Source organism: Capricornis sumatraensis, chromosome 1 (genome assembly GCF_032405125.1).
Source record: "Capricornis sumatraensis isolate serow.1 chromosome 1, serow.2, whole genome shotgun sequence".
NCBI lineage: Eukaryota > Metazoa > Chordata > Mammalia > Artiodactyla > Bovidae > Capricornis > Capricornis sumatraensis.
In genome coordinates, this window is record NC_091069.1 from 34,601,363 (window position 1) to 34,619,230 (window position 17,868).

The following is a 17,868-nucleotide window of genomic DNA, read 5'->3' on the forward strand; positions in this document are numbered from 1 at the left end:
TTAACCATGCAGCCAGTAATAGGGGAGAGAGGAAATGGGAAAGGATATAGCACCAGAAAGGAGTTCCATACACTGAGAGTTCCTGGCCTTCCACAAGAATGGTTAGTACTGAGCTTGATTATGGCCTTTTCTTAGTCTTATGTCTTCTCATCTTTAGGTCCAAACTCAATTTTGAGGAATCCAGGATTGTTTAATTGTTTTAAGAATACAGGAGGCCTTAGTGAACCCAAACTAGTCAGAAGGGACTGTAACACTGAGGAGAGCATGGCTTTGGAAACCCTAAAGGGTTTTATGTGGCCTAGTTTTATGGACTGTGGACAGAATCTATTTCTTGAAACAACCCTTTTAGGTCCTTGCTGTGCTCAAGGGTAAACCTCTCTTTATTTCAGTGTGCTGGATGCTAACACGTAAATTGCCTCATTTAATAATATTTATTGAGGTATAATTTACAAATAATAAATCCCACCCCTTCAAAGTGTATAGTTCAGTTCAGTCACTCAGTTGTGTCCAACTCTTTGCAACCCCATGGACTGCAGCACACCAGGCTTCCCTGTTCACCAACTGTCAGAGCTTGCTCATTCTCATGTCCATCAAGTCAGTGATGCCATCCACCCACCTCATCCTCTGTTGTCCCCTTCTCCTCCTGCCTTCACTCTTTCACAGCATCAGGGTCTCTTCCAGTGAGTCCATTCTTCGCATCAGGTGGCCAAAGTATTGGAGCTTCAGCTTCAGCCATCTGTCCTTCCAGTGAATATTCAGGGTTGATTTCCTTTAGGATTGACTGGTTTGATCTCCTTGCAGTGCAAGGGACTCTCAAGAGTCTTCTCTAACACCACAAGTATAGTTAGATGAATTTTAATACATATAGTCTTGTAGTAATTACCATCATAAGCAAGAAACAGAACACTTCCATCATCCTAAAAGTTCGCTCATGCCCATTTTTATTTAGTCCCTTCCCCCACACCAGTTCCTGGCAACCACTTATCTGATTTTTGTGCCTATAATTCTGCCTTTTCCAGAATGTCATGTAAGTGGAATCATCGTATTTAACTTGACTTTTTTCACTTAGTATAATGCTTTTGTGATCCTTCCATGTTATTGCATGTATGAATAATATGGTTAATTGCTTAGTAATATTCCATTATGTGAATGTGCCTTTGTTTATCCATTCACAAGCCAATTGACATTTGGGTTGTTGCCAGGTTTAAGCTGTGGTAAATAAACTGCTATGAAGATTGGTTAATAGGTTTTTGTGTGGACACAGGTTTTCATTTCTCTCAGTTAAAAATACGTAGGAGTGGGACCTCATTTTAGTTACTTTATGAGGGAAGCATCTCCCCACCTGTTGGTCAAATTGTACATTTTGGGCAACATGATAAATAGAACCTGCTTCTAGGAAATACTTCCTTATTGGGAGAAGTGAACATGGAGTGTCTTAGAAAGAGTACAGTTGACTCTTGACCAACTCAGGGGCTGGGGTACCTATTATCCTTGGTACAGTTTTAACAGTCCTCATATAACTAACTTATAGTTGGCCCTCTGACTCTGTGGTTCTGCATTTGTGGATTTCATCAACCATGGTTTATGTAATACTGTATGTTGTTATTTTCTACTGAAAAAAGTTCATGTGTAAGGGGACTCACCCAGTTCAAGCCCATGTTGTTCAAAGTTACATGTACTGTTTCTGATGGATAGGAGACAGTGGCTCTAATCCACTGGTCTAATGGGGAGAGTTTGAAAATAACTCACCTTCTTTTTTCCTTATAGTTACAGAGGAAAGCCGCGAAGAACCAGCATTCCAGAATTTTATGCAAGAATCAATGGCACAGTACTGGAAGAAAAACAACAAATAGTTTCTAAAGTTCAAAATTTTGGAACTCTGTGTGAAGGACTATCTTTATCTCTGACTGGGGGCTACAGTCTATAAAGGATGGATTTGTTCAGTATAGCAGTTTGTCTTACTAGTGAAACTTCCTGACTCTGATGAAGACAGGAATAGATTATTTGGACCTGCTAATTCCCATTGGCCTTCCCCTCGGATTTATGCAAGGAAGCATATTCTGTTTTTGGACACTGATATCCCTTTGAGCCACAAGTTGTATCATTTGAACTCACCTACTTTTGCTACTGATGGATGAAACAGAGAACTCAGTAGGCTGGATCTCCAGCCTCTACTTCCCAAGCATTTGCCTTTGAACTTGCACCATGAGTTCCCTTCCTTTTTATCAGAAAGGGCGAGAGGAAACAGGAGCTTGTCCAGAATGACAGTGGAGTCTCCTTGGCAACCAGTCAGTGTTGGTATGAAATGTGCCTCCCACTGGGGAGCTCATTAGAGAACATCAGGTTCACTGAAGAAAGTGGGCAACACATAGTTAGTAAGAATTTTACTTTAGATGGTGGCTTAGATAAAGAGTTTTTAATTTTCACTCTGTTGTAAGCCTGCTTGTCATCATTTCAAGTAAGAAAATCATCACAAATAGTCACTTCCGTTCAGAAGAGATTTAAAGCCACATGATGTTTACTAAAGTTCTGTGTACACACCACACCTAATAACGAGGTATGAAGCCAGGCCCTGTTTGTACTGTACTTTAATGCAGTGTGTCTTTCCTTAGTGATTTACTCAAAGGACATGGGTTTGGGTCAGGTGCACATTCCATGCATAATAGCCCTGGTAAGGGTTTGCTTCACCTCCACATTCTTCACAGTATCTTAAAACATAATATTCTCTTAAGAAATTTTATTCCTGCCTAACCTGTATTTCAGTTCAGTGGTTCGCAAAGTGTGGTCTCTGGAACAGAAGCATCAGCATCATCTGGGAAGTTACCAGAAATGGGACATTCAAGACCAAAATCAGAAACTGGGGGTGGGGCGTGGGGCCTAGCAGTCTGTTTTAAAATGGCCTCCAGGGGATTCTGATGCATGCTAAATTCAGAACAGTGCTCTAACTCAAACAGCCTAGGTGAATCTCAGGTATCAATGCTCCTGTGACCTTCTTTATCAGAGTACCTGAACCTTGGCCATCTACTGCCTATTCTTCAATTTAAATCTTCTAAAAATAAAAATATTTTGTTTTACATAAAGTATTACTTTCAATACTGTATAACTAATGGGAACCACTAGTCTAAAAACTTGTTCTTTAAGAGGGAACCACTTGGACAGCAAACCTGTGCATACCTTTTTTTTTTTCCCTAGTGCCTTTGAATACTTTTTCATTAAAGAGGAAATCATCTGGCCTATGCTATAAGCTCCATAACAGCAGAGATGGTCTTACTCATCTGCATATCCCTTGCAAAGGACCCAGTATATAACGGGTACTCAATAAATGTTTGCTGAGTGAACTAATTAAATACTAAATGGCTACTTTCTGGAAACTGACCACCAGATGTGTACTTTCATCAGTAAATAAGGGGAAGTGAAGTGAAGTGAAAGTTGCTCGGTTGTATGCAACTCTTTGCAACCCAATGGACTACAGTCCATGGAATTCTCCAGGCCAGAATACTCGAGTGGGTAGCCTTTCCCTTCTCCAGGGGATCCTCCCAACCCAGGGATCGAACCCAAGTCTCCTGCATTGCACGCAGATTCTTTACCAGCTGAGCCACAAAGGAAGCAAATAAGGGGAAATGAAGCTAAACCTGGAACAGGAAAGGTTTAAATGTGCCAAGGATGTCCAATTAGCAAACTTATAAATGCTTTGGCAACAGTTTAAATCATAACCTTATTTTGTTGCTGTTGCATTCATATTCCCAATACCTGAGACATTTAAGGCACTCAGTAATATGGGCCTTGATTTCTAGTCTACTAAAAGAGTACTCTAAATTTCACAAGACTTGTATTCTGCACCCCCAAACCAAATCAGCAGTACTTGCACACATTTGCTAATTACTCCTGATTATTCCAGTGCTACATCAAGTATTTAATAAATAATGATTGACACTATCAGATGCCAAGTAAGGCAGATACTGCAATGGATGAGTAACAGCAGTCAAGCTGTTCAGGACATGATGTAAAGCAGAAAGGTGCCTACTGTTAGCCTTTTAGAGGCTGCCCATCCAGTAGAAGCACAATGTGCAGATGTAGAATTCTGGTAAAGGAATGGATCACTGTCCTCTGATGGTCAAGCAGATTAAACAAATGAAACAGGCACAAGTCTGTCTATGGACAGGTCCTGTTTGCTTCATTCACAAAGTGGAAGTCGCTCAGTCGTGTCCCAACTTTTTGTGACCCCATGGACTATAGCCCACCAGTCTCCTCTGTCCATGGGATTTTCCAGGCAAGAATATTGGTGCAGGTTGCCCTTCCCTTCTCCAGGGGATCTTCCTGACCCAGGGATTGAACCCAGGTCTCCTGCATTGCAGGCAGACTGATGAGCCATCAGTTAGTTTCATCATTCAAAAAGGAGAAAATGGAAAGAGCAACTGAAAAATGTGCATGCTGAAAATACTGGGTTGCCCAAAAGTTGGCTTAAAGCTCAACATTCAGAAAACGAAGATCATGGCATCCGGTCCCATCACTTCATGGGAAATAGACAGGGAAACAGTAAAAACAGCATCATACTGTATTTTCTTGGGCTCCAAAATCACTGCAGATGGTGATTGCAGCCATGAAATTAAAAGACACTTACTCCTTGGAAGAAAAGTTATGACCAACCTAGACAGCATATTCAAAAGCAGAGACATTACTTTGCCAACTAAGGTCTGTCTAGTCAAGGCTATGGTTTTTCCAGTGGTCATGTATGGATGTGAGAGTTGGACTGTGAAGAAGGCTGAGCGCTGAAGAATTGATGCCTTTGAACTGTGGTGTTGGAGAAGACTCGAGAGTCCGTTGGACTGGAAGGAGATCAGCCCTGGGATTTCTTTGGAAGGAATGATGCTAAAGCTGAAACTCCAGTACTTTGGCCACCTCATGTGAAGAGTTGACTCATTGGAAAAGACCCTGATGCTGGGAGGGACTGGGGGCAGGAGGTGAAGGGGACGACCGAGGATGAGATGGCTGGATGGCATCACTGACTCGATGGACGTGAGTCTGAGTGAACTCCGGGAGTTGGTGATGGACAGGGAGGCCTGGCGTGCTGCGATTCATGGGGTCGCAAAGAGTCGGACACAACTGAGCGACTGAACTGAACTGAACTGGTAGCATATGGAAAAGCCTGAATGAACTTTTTTGGCCAACCCAATGTTAAAAAAAAAATCTGACTGGAAATAAAGAGGATTGGAATACATGGACTAAGTCTAGAGAAGGAAGAAGAAAAATATATGGTTGAAATAGGAGAGGGCTATATGGATAAGCAAAAAGGCTGTTCACAGACTGCTGTGATTTCACAGGAGATTCTGTGGCAGCAGAAACAGTTGGAAAAAAGGACTACTGATAGATAAGCTGTGCAATGTTTAGCTATTTCCATTGGATTCCCAATGACTTGAACCAAAAATGAAGCAAGTTAAAAGAAAAAGATTGACATCTGATATCAGCATATATGTGAGTCTGTTCAAGCACAGCTGTGAAGCTTGTTAATAACATCTTCATCTTCATAATATCCCTGCAGTGCAGGCCAAACCCAGTGTGATTCTTCTCGGCTGTATAAGAGAAACAGGTTGAGAGAAGCTAAGTCATTTGTCACATGGTGAAGACAAGTCAGGGACACTGTTTTGGTCTCTGGATCACCATCCCAGTGTGATATCTGTGAAACGTGGCTTGGTTGTGGAAAACAAAAACTGGATGCAAAAGGTAAAAGTAGACTTATTTGGTTAAATCCCGCTCCACTGATATCAAGAAAACCCGTTGTGTTTAAGAGTTCAATCATTATTTGTGGACACAAATTAGAATCCATCAGTTTCTGTTGGGTCTTCTAGGTCTGGAGAGGTCTCCCTCTTTGCCTTTTATATTTTCCTCATCCTCTTCTTGCAGCGCTGGTTGAAAACAGGGGAGGAGCCCATGAGGCTGTCAGTGGAGTGGGAGCCGTAGCTGCTGTCTGAGTCATCAGGGCTTTGGGGGATCCCAGCTTCACTCATGCCTGACATCGGCTCCTCGAACACATCACTGCCCAGCACGCCGTGCCCAGAAACGTTGCCTTCTTCACTCTCTTGCGGCTCCATTTTCACGTGGGCCAAGTTCCAAAGAGGGGAAGCATTTACCTCTGCACCTGGGAATGGAAAAGAACACAGAACTAACTAGCAGCAAGAAAGGCTAGAACAAAGCAGGTGGCATACACCACCCAGGGCTGGCTGATGGCCTTTGACCTCAGTTTTCATTCTGATTCTCTACTTGCCTAGAGAATATGGTTGTTATTCTCTGCTCAAAAAATTACCAACTCAAAATATCTTCTTTTCCACTTCCTCCCCTTCCTTTACCTCACCTCAACCATCTCCATTTCCTCTAAACCAGGGAAACTAAAGCTATGCAGGTGGAAATATTCATGGTTCAAAGGTAGGTACAACCATGGGTTCTTGGGCAAGTGTTACAGGGCTGTCTTGTTTTTCTGCCTTGTGTTTGGCTCCCTGGTTCTCTCTCACATTATGGAAAGTTAGTGATCACTACAAAATGGTGGTAGCAGTTCCCAGACTGCTGAAAAGAGACATGACCCCTATGTCTGCAAGAATTTCTTTCTGGCTCTCCTGCCTCTGTGTCTTCTAGCAATGCTGTTCTGTGGTTATTACATCTCCCATGGTGAAAGGCTCTCTGCCCAGTACTTTGAAAATGTGGTCTAATTCTGTTTAGGCCACACTGAAAGACGCTGTTTGCATCGTTAGGTCATTGATGACATAATCTATATTTCTAAAGAACTGGGACTTCCCTAGAAGTCCAGTGGTTAAGACTTCCACTGCAGGGGGCTCAGGTTTGGTCCCTGATCAGGGAACTAAAATCCCACATGATGCATGGCGCAGCCAATAAATAAATAAATAAATTGTAAAGAACTGAGCCTCTAGAGTTATTTGCAGTCTTTTTGACTTAGGGATCATTGAGCCATCTGGTTCTGAAGGGAATCACGGAGTCTGTCTGGAAGAAGCAGCCAGCTGCCTATCACTGAGTTGCCCTATTTTAATCCCTTTCAGGTTCAACTTGTTGGTACTACTCTGACCAAGCAACCCCAACTATTCAAACATCCTTGAGCAATTAACATTACTCCACTTATCTGGAAGTTGCCTTAATTAACTCAGCACAAGCACCAGGAAAGACCAGAATACAGAGAACAGGAGGTCATCTGTCCACCTAGCTGGATCGGCTGAATTAACTGTCGTCAAGAGAGTAACAGCAAATTTGGAAAACTCAGCAGTAGCCACAACACTGGAAAAGGTCAGTTTTCATTCCAATCCCAAAGAAAGGCAATGCCAAAGAATGTTCAAACTGCTGCACAATTGCAGTCATCTTACATGCTAAAAGTAATGCTCAAAAATCTCCAAGCCAGGCTTCAACAGTACATGAACCATGAATTTCCAGATGTTCAAGCTAGATTTAGAAAAGGCAGAGGAACCAGAGATCATATTGCCAACATCCATTGGATCATTGAAAAAACAGAGTTCCAGAAAAACATCTACTTCTGCTTTATTGACTACACCAAAGCCTTTGACTGTGTGGATCACACAAACTGTGGAAAATTCTTAGAGATGGGAATACCAGACTACCTGACCTGCCTCCTGAGAAATCTGTATGCAGGTCAGGAAGCAACAGTTATAACTGGACATGGAACAACAGACCGTTTCCAAATTGGGAAAGGAGAATGTCAGGGTTGTATATTGTCACCCTGCTTATTTAACTTACATGGAGAGTATATGAGAAATGCCTGACTGGATGAAGCACAAACTGGAATCAAGATGGCTGGGAGAAATATCAATTACCTCAGATATGCAGATGACACCACCTTTATGGCAGAAAGGGAAGAAGAACTAAACAGCCTCTTGATGAAAGTGAAACAGAGTGAAAAAGTTGGCTTAAAGCTCAACATTCAGAAAACTAAGATCATGGCATCTGGTCCCATCACTTCATGGCAAATAGATGGGGAAACAGTGGAAACTGTCAGACTTTATTTTTGGGGGCTTCAAAATCACTGCAGATGGTGATTGCAGTGAAATTAAAAGATGCTTACTCCTTGAAAGTTATGACCAACCTAGATAGCATATTAAAAAGCAGAGACATTACTTTGCTGACAAAGGTCTGTCTAGTCAAAGCTATGGTTTTTCCAGTAGTCATGTATGGATGTGAGAGTTGGACTTTCTTTATAGAAAGCTGAGTGCTGAAGAATTGATGCTTTTGAACTGTGGTACTGGAGAAGGCTCTTGAGAGTCTCTTGGACTGCAAGGAGATGCAACCAGTCCATCCTAAAAGAAATTAGTCCTGTATATTCATTGGAAGGACTGATGCTGAAGCTGAAACTCCAATACTTTGGCCACATTATGCAAAGAACAGACTCACTGGAAAAGACCCTGATGCTGGGAAAGATTGATGGCAGGAGGAGAAGGGGATGACAGAGGATGAGATGATTGGATGGCCTCACTGACTCAATGGACATGAGTCTGAGTAAGCTCTGAGAGTTGGGATTGACAGGGAAGCCTGGCGTGCTGCAGTCCGTGAGGTTGCAAAGAGCAGGATACGACTGAGCGGCTGAACTGAACTGAAGAGAGTAACATTGCATCTACATCCTAACTAGGAATAATTTCAAAGAATGTCTGTAAAGCTGTGCTAGTTCTCTCTTCACTAATTAGGAAGAGAATGTTTGTATCTCTAGATCAGTGAAGCTATATTTCTTCTTAGACTTTCCATTCCCCTGCCCATCCCTACTTTTGCTCTTCCATCTCCAGACTTTGAGTCTAAAATGCAAGAAGTACTGAGGCTGGCATATCTCCCAGAATCAAGATGGGTAGGTTCTCTCTTACTTGAAGCCTGTGGTGAAGCCTCGACCTCCAGGTTAGATGGGAAGCGCTCGTTCTGAGCGCCGAGAACTCCCATGGGCAGCGACTGGTCTCCAGAAGCAAGGTCGGCCTCCAGTTCTTCACTGACAGGGAAGGTGATGTCGCTCACAGGTTCCTCCTTGATCTTGACAGGCTTCGTGTCCTCTGTGGCCTTCTCAGGATTGACGATCCTCTCATACTCTTCAGAGAGCTGCTTACTAATCTGTTGGCAAGCAAGAGTCAATTTTCCAAAGGAACGTTAAAAGCAAGTTGGATAGTCCGCTTGTGGCATCTGGTGCAAACAGAAGATGAATACGAATAAAGCATCACTGCTAATGGGAGGAATTTGAGTTTGAAATTCATAAATGACAGGGCCATGTAAAGAAAATTTGTTTGGCAGAGAATGTGTATGTGATTAATTAAAAGGTACATAAAGGTAAAATATTTAGATGTATTATATCAGAACTGGGACGAAAGGTGACATTTTTGGCTATAAAAACTAACATTTGACATAAACACAACAAGTGGCTAATGAGCGCTATAGGACATCTGGATCACTTAGCAAAGCCGATTGGGTGTTATGAATTTCTTATATTTCAGATTTGGGGAAAGCAAAACAGTTAACAAAATGCCTAAGGCCACAAGGGTGGAAGAGATTAGATAGTTCTGGTTTTAACCAAAAACGCCATCTCCCCCATCACACTCTACCTTTGAGAGCAGTGTCATCTCACTCGTTTGCTCCTGGTTTAAAGCACTTAACGCCATCTGAAATTATTTTGATCATTGTTTGTTTACCTGTTTTTGTCTCTCTCTCAACAAGAATGCAAGCTCAAGGAACTTGTCCTATTAAACTGCTGAATTCCACAATAGGCACTCCATAAATATGTGTTGAATAAGAGCAGGCTAGCCACATGCTATAATTTCACTGACTGAAGAAGAACCCTGGGTCTGGCCAGGTCAGTGTGGGTCACATCCGGGGCCAAGAGGAAAGTCAAGTTCATTCTATTCCAGGCCCTGTGCTCTGCACCCTGGGGCAAGTGTTAGGGATCTCACTAAACACCCCCAGATCACATATCCTTGTGCACCCCTCCTCGGGATCCTCTCACCTGCAGCATGTAACTGTGATAGTCCTTGATGCGGTGCTGCCAGAACTTCTGGAGGGAGAGGACGCTGCCGATGCCCACTTCATGGAACACCTGCTCCATCACGTCGGGGAAGGGAGTCTGCCCCAGCCGGGCTTCCCGATCCACAGCAAAGCGCAGCAGCTTGGTGAACTTCAGGCAGTACTCGTGCGCCACATCAGTCAGGGTCTCAAGGACACTCTCGTTAGCACACTCAAAGCCCGCGTGGGCCAGGATTGTGGCCACTGCCTGGTAGAGGAGCTGTCGGCAGGAGTGCCAGCTGAGTTCAGTCACAGGCTCCCCTTTCCCCCTGAAAGTGGAGACACGATGAGTGTCATTGGTTCTCTTGCAAAGGGGTGACCTGTCCTGTCTTCCTAGGTGGTTTACAACCCTAATCAAATGTCTGGCTCAGTTTTCCAGGAGAATTTTAGGCAGGTTATATAGTCCAGTTTTACCTTGCTGCCATTTCAGGGCACGTCTCAACAACCCACAGTCATATCCCTGAGCAGTTCCAATTACATAAAGCTTGCATAGGTGATATGTGTTTATAGTAAACAGTATAAAAGGGTATCTACTGAAAAGTAAGTTACCATCTTCTTGTATCAATTGCTTGATCACTTTTAGGGTCTGATAAATTTTAAGAGCATAGCTCAATGGTGCACATTTTCAGCATAGCATAGGTTCCTCACATGCTGGGCAATATATGAACCTCTAGAATTTAACTGCAACAAACCATTTGTAAAATAGGAAAGCAATTCAATTTTATAAAAGCAGTTTAAAACATATATTGCTTACAAGCGACAGAGGATGAGATGGTTGGATGGCATTACCAACTCAAGGGACCTAAGTTTGAGCAAACTCCAGAAAATAATGAAGGACAGAGAAGCATGGCTTGCTGCAGCATGGGTCGCAAAGAGTCAGACATGACTGAGAGACTGAACAACAATTGCTTACACAGCATTTTTATCCTACTTTATGCTGTGAAATTGGTAGGGGTCCATATTATTATTCCTATTTGGCAGGTGAAGAAATTGAAGTTCAGAGGGGGTGATTTGCCCAATGTTTTTGGTAATATAAAGTAATAGAGCTTCTGACTCTAGATCCTATGTTCTTCATAATACTCTGTTTTGCACCTAATCATTGTGGCAAAAATCCTATCTTTCTAAAACAAAACAAAAAAACTTCAAAAGCTGTCTGATTTCCTAAAAGTAACTTTTAATAAGCTCCTAATAATTTACCTGTTCTCCTGAAATTTCCTATCTTCTGCTTTCCCCTGACAAAGGAAGTAAATAGATAAAAATAAAATCAGGTGCAGAAAATGACTCTTCCCAGAACACTTTTCATTTGTCACCCCGTGCTTACTGTACAGAGTGCCTGAGGAGCTGTTCACCCACGCTGCTATTATCTGCTCAGTAGCAACTACTGCAATTTACCTAATAACTGGAAAATAAGAAAACCAACTGTCAAGTAATTTTTCATTTACTGTTTATATCATCATTTCCCATGGCCAGTTTCTCTGGACCAAAAGCTAAAGACTTCAGAAGTGCCTAATAAACAGAGCTAAATCAGTACTGTTTTACTTAATATGTGGACCCATTTTAAAGGAAAATAATTCTTCCTGCAGCCCCATAACTAATGCAAATTATTTTTGTTACAGTCTCTTAAATATATATAAAACCATCTCATGCAAAGAGTTGACTCATTAGAAAAGACTCTGATGCTGGGAGGGATTAGGGGCAGGAGGAGAAGGGGACAACAGAGGATGAGATGGCTGGATGGCATCACTGACTCGATGGACGTGAGTCTGAGTGAACTCTGGGGGTTGGTGATGGACAGGGAGGCCTCGCATGCTGAGATTCATGGGGTCGCAAAAAGTCGGACACAACTGAGCGACTGAACTGAACTGAACTGAACCTTCTGATGCTCACAGAATCTTCCTAACAATTAAAATTAGAAAACTGACACAAAACTACAAATTCTAAATAATAGCATCAATTTAATATGAGGGACAGTATTATTTTGTAAAAGCTCAACTGCTCTCAAAATATAAATGGTACTGATTGCTGCTGCTGCTGCTAAGTCGCTTCAGTCGTGTCTGACTCCGTGCGACCCCAGAGACAGCAGCCCACCAGGCTCCCCCGTCCCTGGGATTCTCCAGGCAAGAACACTGGAGTGGGTTGCCATTTCCTTCTCCAATGCATGAAAGTGAAAAGTGAAAGTGAAGTCGCTCAGTCGTGTCCGACCCTTAGCGACCCCATGGACTGCAGCCTTCCATGCTCCTCCGTCCATGTGATTTTTCAGGCAAGAGTACTGGAGTGGGGTGCCACTGATTGCTACAGAGTAAGTATTCTGAAGTCGGGCACATCGATACCAGTATGTGCCAAGCATGTAATGACACATTTCTCGTTCCCTTTTCCACTATTCCAGTGTCTTCAAAACTTCCAATTAGACAATGCACCATGACATCATCTTGCCTTAATCTAGCCCAACTGCAAACCTTACATAAGAAGTCCATTTCTCTTTTTTCATTAGTTTGGGACAATTAAAATTGGAGCAACTATCATCATCAACAGGCAGATGCAATAAGTGATGTACAACACAATTAGTTATGAAGCATTTTTACCAAACATTTAATCTGAATCTTGAGAAAATAATCAGCAAATCCAGTCTGATTTGGAACAGACAAATGACCCGAACTCTTAAAAAAGATTAATATCATGTATTATAAAAGGGGGAAGTTATTCTAGCTTAAAAGACACTAAAGAGGCAAAGAAAGACAAATACTGTATGATATCATTTATGTATAGAATCTAAAACAAACTAGTGAACACAACAGAAAAGAAGTAGACTCACAGATATTGAGAACACACTAGTGGTTAACAGTGAGGAGAGGGAAGGATGGGGCAAGATGGGGTAGATTAAGAGGTACAAGCTACTATGTATAAAATAAATAAGCTACAAGGATATTGTACAGCACAGGAAATATAGCCAATATTTTATAATAACTTTAAAAGGAGTATAATCTATACAAATATTGAATTACAGTGTTGAACACCTCCAAAATCACTGCAGATGGTGACTGCAGCCTTGAAATTAAAAGACGCTTACTCCTTGGAAGAAAAGTTATGACCAACCTAGATAGTATATTCAAAAGCAGAGACATTACTTTGCCAACAAAGGTCCGTCTAGTCAAGGCTATGGTTTTTCCAGTGGTCATGTATGGATGCGAGAGTTGGACTGTGAAGAAGGCTGAGCGCCGAAGAATTGATGCTTTTGAACTGTGGTGTTGGAGAAGACTCTTGAGAGTCCCTTGGACTGCAAGGAGATCCAACCAGTCCATTCTAAAGGAGATCAGCCCTGGGTGTTCTTTGGAAGGAATGATGCTAAAGCTGAAACTTGACTCATTGGAAAAGACCCTGATGCTGGGAGGGATTGAGGGCAGGAGGAAAAGGGGACGACCCAGGATGAGATGGCTGGATGGCATCACTGACTCGATGGACGTTGAGTTTGAGTGAACTCCGGGAGATGGTGACGGACAGGGAGGCCTGGTGTGCTGCAATTCATGGGGTCGCAAAAAGTCAGACAAAACTGAGCGACTTAACTGAACTGAACATCTGAAACTAATACCGTAAATCAACTATACCTCAAAAAAAAAAAGACACTAAAGAGGTATAAAAATGAAATGGAATACATGGTCTTTATTAGGTCCAAGACTGGGGAAAAACATACCTAATAAAAGATATTTTGGGGACAGCTGGAAAAATCTGAATACAGATGATAGTACTTAATTCGTGTTCACTTACTTTGATGTGATACTGGTTATTGGGATTATGTAGGAAATTTCCTTATTTTTAGGCTAAGGTGAAGAATTTAGGGGTGAAATACTGTGATATCTACAACTCTAATAGATTTGGCAAAAAAAAAAACACTGTGTATCTATGTGTATATGTATACATAAATGTATATTTGTGAGTAAATGTGTGTATACACACTTATACATATGTGAGAGAAAGTAAATGTAGTAAAATATTAACAATTGTTGAATCCAGGTGAAGGGTATTTGTGTTTTTGTCATCCTATTATTTAAACACTTCTGTAGGTCTGACAAATTTCAAAATGAAAAGACAAAAGTACTTATTTGGCATCAAATGCAAACTTTCATACTGAAATCCAGGAGTAGCACTAGCTTTTAAGGTAATCACTCAGAGGATTTGGACCTGGGCTTCTCAAATTGAAATTTACGTATGAATCTCTGGAGATCTTGTTAAAATGAAAATTCTGACTCAGGAGGTCTGGGTGAGTCTGACACTGCATTTCTAACAACCTCCCAGGTGATGTTGATGTTGCTGATCTCAGATCAGATTTTGAGCAGCAAGGATCAGGAACATTGTTATACTATTATTTCTTGAACTGAAAATACACCATTTAAAAATTCTTGTATAGAACTCGTGGATTCCTAATGGTAAGAGAATAAGTCCATAAATCTCATCTTGAGGACAATGAGCTAAACCCACAGTATATCTTTTAATTAACAAGAAAAACTAGATTTGGAGGACTATGAGACCATGGCCTATTTTACAAACCAGTGTAGAACTTTGCTCCTAGTAAAGTGCTTGGCATATATTAGGTACTCAATAAATATTTGTTGCATCAGAAAATAAAAAAATACAGACTCTGGATTTGGAAGAACATGGTTCAACTCTTAGACTTTCCACTAATTACCTGAGCAACTTTGGCCCAGTCATTTACTCTTATCTTCAGTTTCCTCCTGGAAAAGTGGTGACATGCTTAACAAGGTTGTTGGGAAGATTTTTAGAGAAAAGTAACATATAGCAAAGCCTTGTCTTACCGATAAAAGTCACTCTCTGGGTCACTGTGCCGGACCTGGAACGGTGCACTGGGATTCTTACAATCTAAAGGAAGGAGATCATCAGGAAGAGGAGGTGACCCAGGGCAGGACGGAAGAGGTTCACTCTCTTCAGTCTTTACACCTTCTGTCTGTTGCTGATTCTGGGCCTGCGCTGTGGCAATGAGGTTACGCAGACGTCGGTTGTGCTGGATCAGCTGAATGGTGTGGATGGTGAGGCTGCAGGGCTCTGAGGGGATGTCCAGCATAGTGGGGGGCTTGGGCTTGTTGGCTGAGGGTTGGTGCAGAGGCGGGTCATGGACTTCTACCAGTCGGAACTCCCGAGGGAGCAAGTCAAAAGAACTTCTGTTCGTCTGGCTTGATGAGATTGGTATCTCTCCCCAGTATCTCAACATTTTGGAATTACAAAGGAAGAGCTCCCAAGTTAAATGTGGATGGTATCCTAAAGGCAACGTTTTAAAGTCTCTAGCAACTGCAGGTTAAGGGCTTCTGTAGTGAGGAATACGAGGTCTAGCCAGGTATTGACATAAAAACTAGGCAGTTCAAGACCACTTAGAAAAAGTCAGTGTCAGCAACACTGTTGGACCAAGGACGTTCTTCCTGAAGAAATTAAGAGAAATATAACTGTTAATATCACAGTCATACACTGTGACAATTCCTACTGGACTGAACCACAAGGTAGAGTTTGGGTCTTTAGTAGACTAATAGCTCCAAGAGTATATTAGGCTACGGTGTCCATATTTTCCAACTCACCCCACTAACTTATTACCAATCCTGAATGATTTGCAAGGCAAGACACTTAAATGAGACCTGGAATATTTCTCAGAGTATCTTGACACATCTTTCCTGGATCCACAGGAGAAAAAGGAGTAGAGTTAAAGATAGGAAAAGGTTCTTCTTCTTTTTTTTTTCGCTGTGCCGTGCAGCCTGTGGGATCTTCGTGCCAAGTCCTAACCACTGGACTGCCAGGGAATTCCTGATGTGGTTACTAATCTGTGAATGCTTCCCAGGTGGACTAGTGGTAAAGAAACTGCCTGCCAATGCAGGAGTAGGAGACATGGGCTCAATTCCTGGGTCAGGAAGATCCCCTGGAGAAGGAAATGGCAACCCACTCCAGTATTCTTGCCTGAAGAATCCCATGGACAGAAGAAACAGAGGGGCTCAAAGTCCAAAGGGTCTCAAAGAGTCAGACACTACTGAAGTGATGTAGCATGCATGCATATGTGCCAAGCATGGGAACCTTTAACTAATCCTGGTGGAAAATTTTATGAACCACTATCCTAAACAGTCTTATGCATTCAACTTCTGACGTTCATAGGGAAGAATCTCAGATATCTGCTATCACTTAAATAATATCCCTTCCTTTAGTCTCTCCTTGTATCAAATCTACTCTCTACAGTGATGCTGTGCTGTGCTTAATTGCTCAGTCATGTCCAATTCTTTGTGACCCCATGGACTGCAGCCTGCCAGGCTCCTCTGTCCTTGGGATTTTCCAGGCAACAATACTGGAGTGGGTTGCTATGCCCTCCTCCACGGGATCTTCCCAATCCAGGTATCGAACCCAGATCTCCCACACTGCAGGCAAATTCTTTACCAACTGAGCCATTAGGGAAGCTCAAGAATACTGCAGTACCCTATCCCTTGGCCAGGGGATCTTCCCAACCCAGGAATTGAACCCTTGTCTCCTGCACTGCAGGCAGATTCTTTACCACAGCTGAGCTACCAGGGAAGCCTGTAGTGAGGCTAGATTTAATATTTTAAGCTTAGACCTAATGACTTCCCATTGACTACTGGAAAAACGTCAATTTTTTTTGATTTACCATTCAACACCAATTACAATCCAGCTTCAACTCACCTTTCCAGACTCATTGCCCATATGTCTCTTCAAATTCAATAAATATTTATCAAATGCCAAGTGTCATGTGAGGAGATAAAGACTAATTCAAGGTCCTTACCCTGAGGTGAGAGAGAAAAACATGAAAAGAATGTTTCAACATTAAAGTGTGTGGTCAGTGCTGTTCCAGAGACACAGACCAAGTTCGGTAAGAAAACACAAAGGAGGAACTTCCTGAAGAAAGTGACCATCTTAATTCCAACCGTATCAGACTTCTCTGGTTGCGAATGCCATGCATTTCCACAGCTTAATGACGTGATCTCTGCAGGCAATGCCTTGCTACCTGCCACATCCCTGGCAGACTTGTATTCATCCTTAAGTATGATTTAAGTCACCACCCTCTATCACCTCCCCAACACATCTCCCCTTGTTAAGTCTCACAGCACTTTGTATGTCTCCATCACAGCATTTATCCCTGTATTTAAACTAGTACTTGTTTCAATTTTATTCTTCCATCTGTCTCTCACAGCTGTGATCTTGGTGTCTTAAGATTTGAGTGCCTACTACATGCCAGGCTTTGCCTCTACTGGTAATTCAATTCTCCCAACCTTTCTATAAGTAGATGTCATTTAAAAAAAAAAAAAAAAAGAGGCAGATACTATTATTACCCCACTTTTCAGACGTGGAAGCTGAGGCCTTCTGTCTTGCCTAATGTCGGAAACAGCTGAGAGGGAAGATCGAGATGGTCTGCATCCAGGGTCTGCACTCTTAACAACTACACTATGCTGCCTCAACTGGTTTCAGAAAGAATAAAAGAAGGAACGAATACATGAATGAACCAAGTGACAACAAAAATCGCCCTCTCCACTAACTTGACCCAAAGGAGCAGGAAGGACAGGCATCAAGCACAAGCAATGCCCACATCCCCATCAGGGCTCCTCCCTCACCATCAGCGGACTCGGGCGCCAATCACAGTGTCCTGGGGTCGTCTAATGCTGGGGCAGCCCACACACAGGGAGATGTGGACCTGGACCGAGGCAAGGAGGCTCCACTATGGACTGCCACTTCGCAGGCACTGAACTGGGCGGCTGATGGGCTCCGAGAGGCCTGAGATAAGGGTCGTATCAGGTCCGGAAGGCTGGTGTGTTGACCAGTGGTTCAAGGCTG

At 42.4% G+C, this 17,868-nt stretch overlaps 2 protein-coding genes across 2 annotated transcripts in view; one reads left to right on the plus strand and one right to left on the minus strand.

Moving 5' to 3' along the window:
• The window catches only part of GPN1 (GPN-loop GTPase 1), a 28,093-nt gene extending 24,818 nt beyond the window's left edge, over positions 1 to 3,275 (plus strand). The window contains exon 14 of the mRNA XM_068969715.1: positions 1,768 to 3,275. Within this exon, the coding sequence (XP_068825816.1) occupies positions 1,768 to 1,853 (86 nt within the window). The 3' untranslated portion in view covers positions 1,854 to 3,275. The remainder of the gene's footprint in view (positions 1 to 1,767) is intronic.
• Positions 3,276 to 5,853: 2,578 nt separating this feature from the next.
• SUPT7L (SPT7 like, STAGA complex subunit gamma) lies at positions 5,854 to 17,693 on the minus strand. The gene is made up of 6 exons (XM_068980037.1): positions 17,649 to 17,693; positions 16,723 to 16,823; positions 14,850 to 15,467; positions 9,986 to 10,310; positions 8,865 to 9,102; positions 5,854 to 6,136 (listed from the first exon to the last, which is right to left on the minus strand). The coding sequence occupies exons 3-6, from the start codon at positions 15,260 to 15,262 to the stop codon at positions 5,874 to 5,876; spliced, it is 1,239 nt and encodes a 412-aa protein (XP_068836138.1). The 5' UTR covers positions 15,263 to 15,467; positions 16,723 to 16,823; positions 17,649 to 17,693; the 3' UTR covers positions 5,854 to 5,873.
• Positions 17,694 to 17,868: the final 175 nt, after the last annotated feature.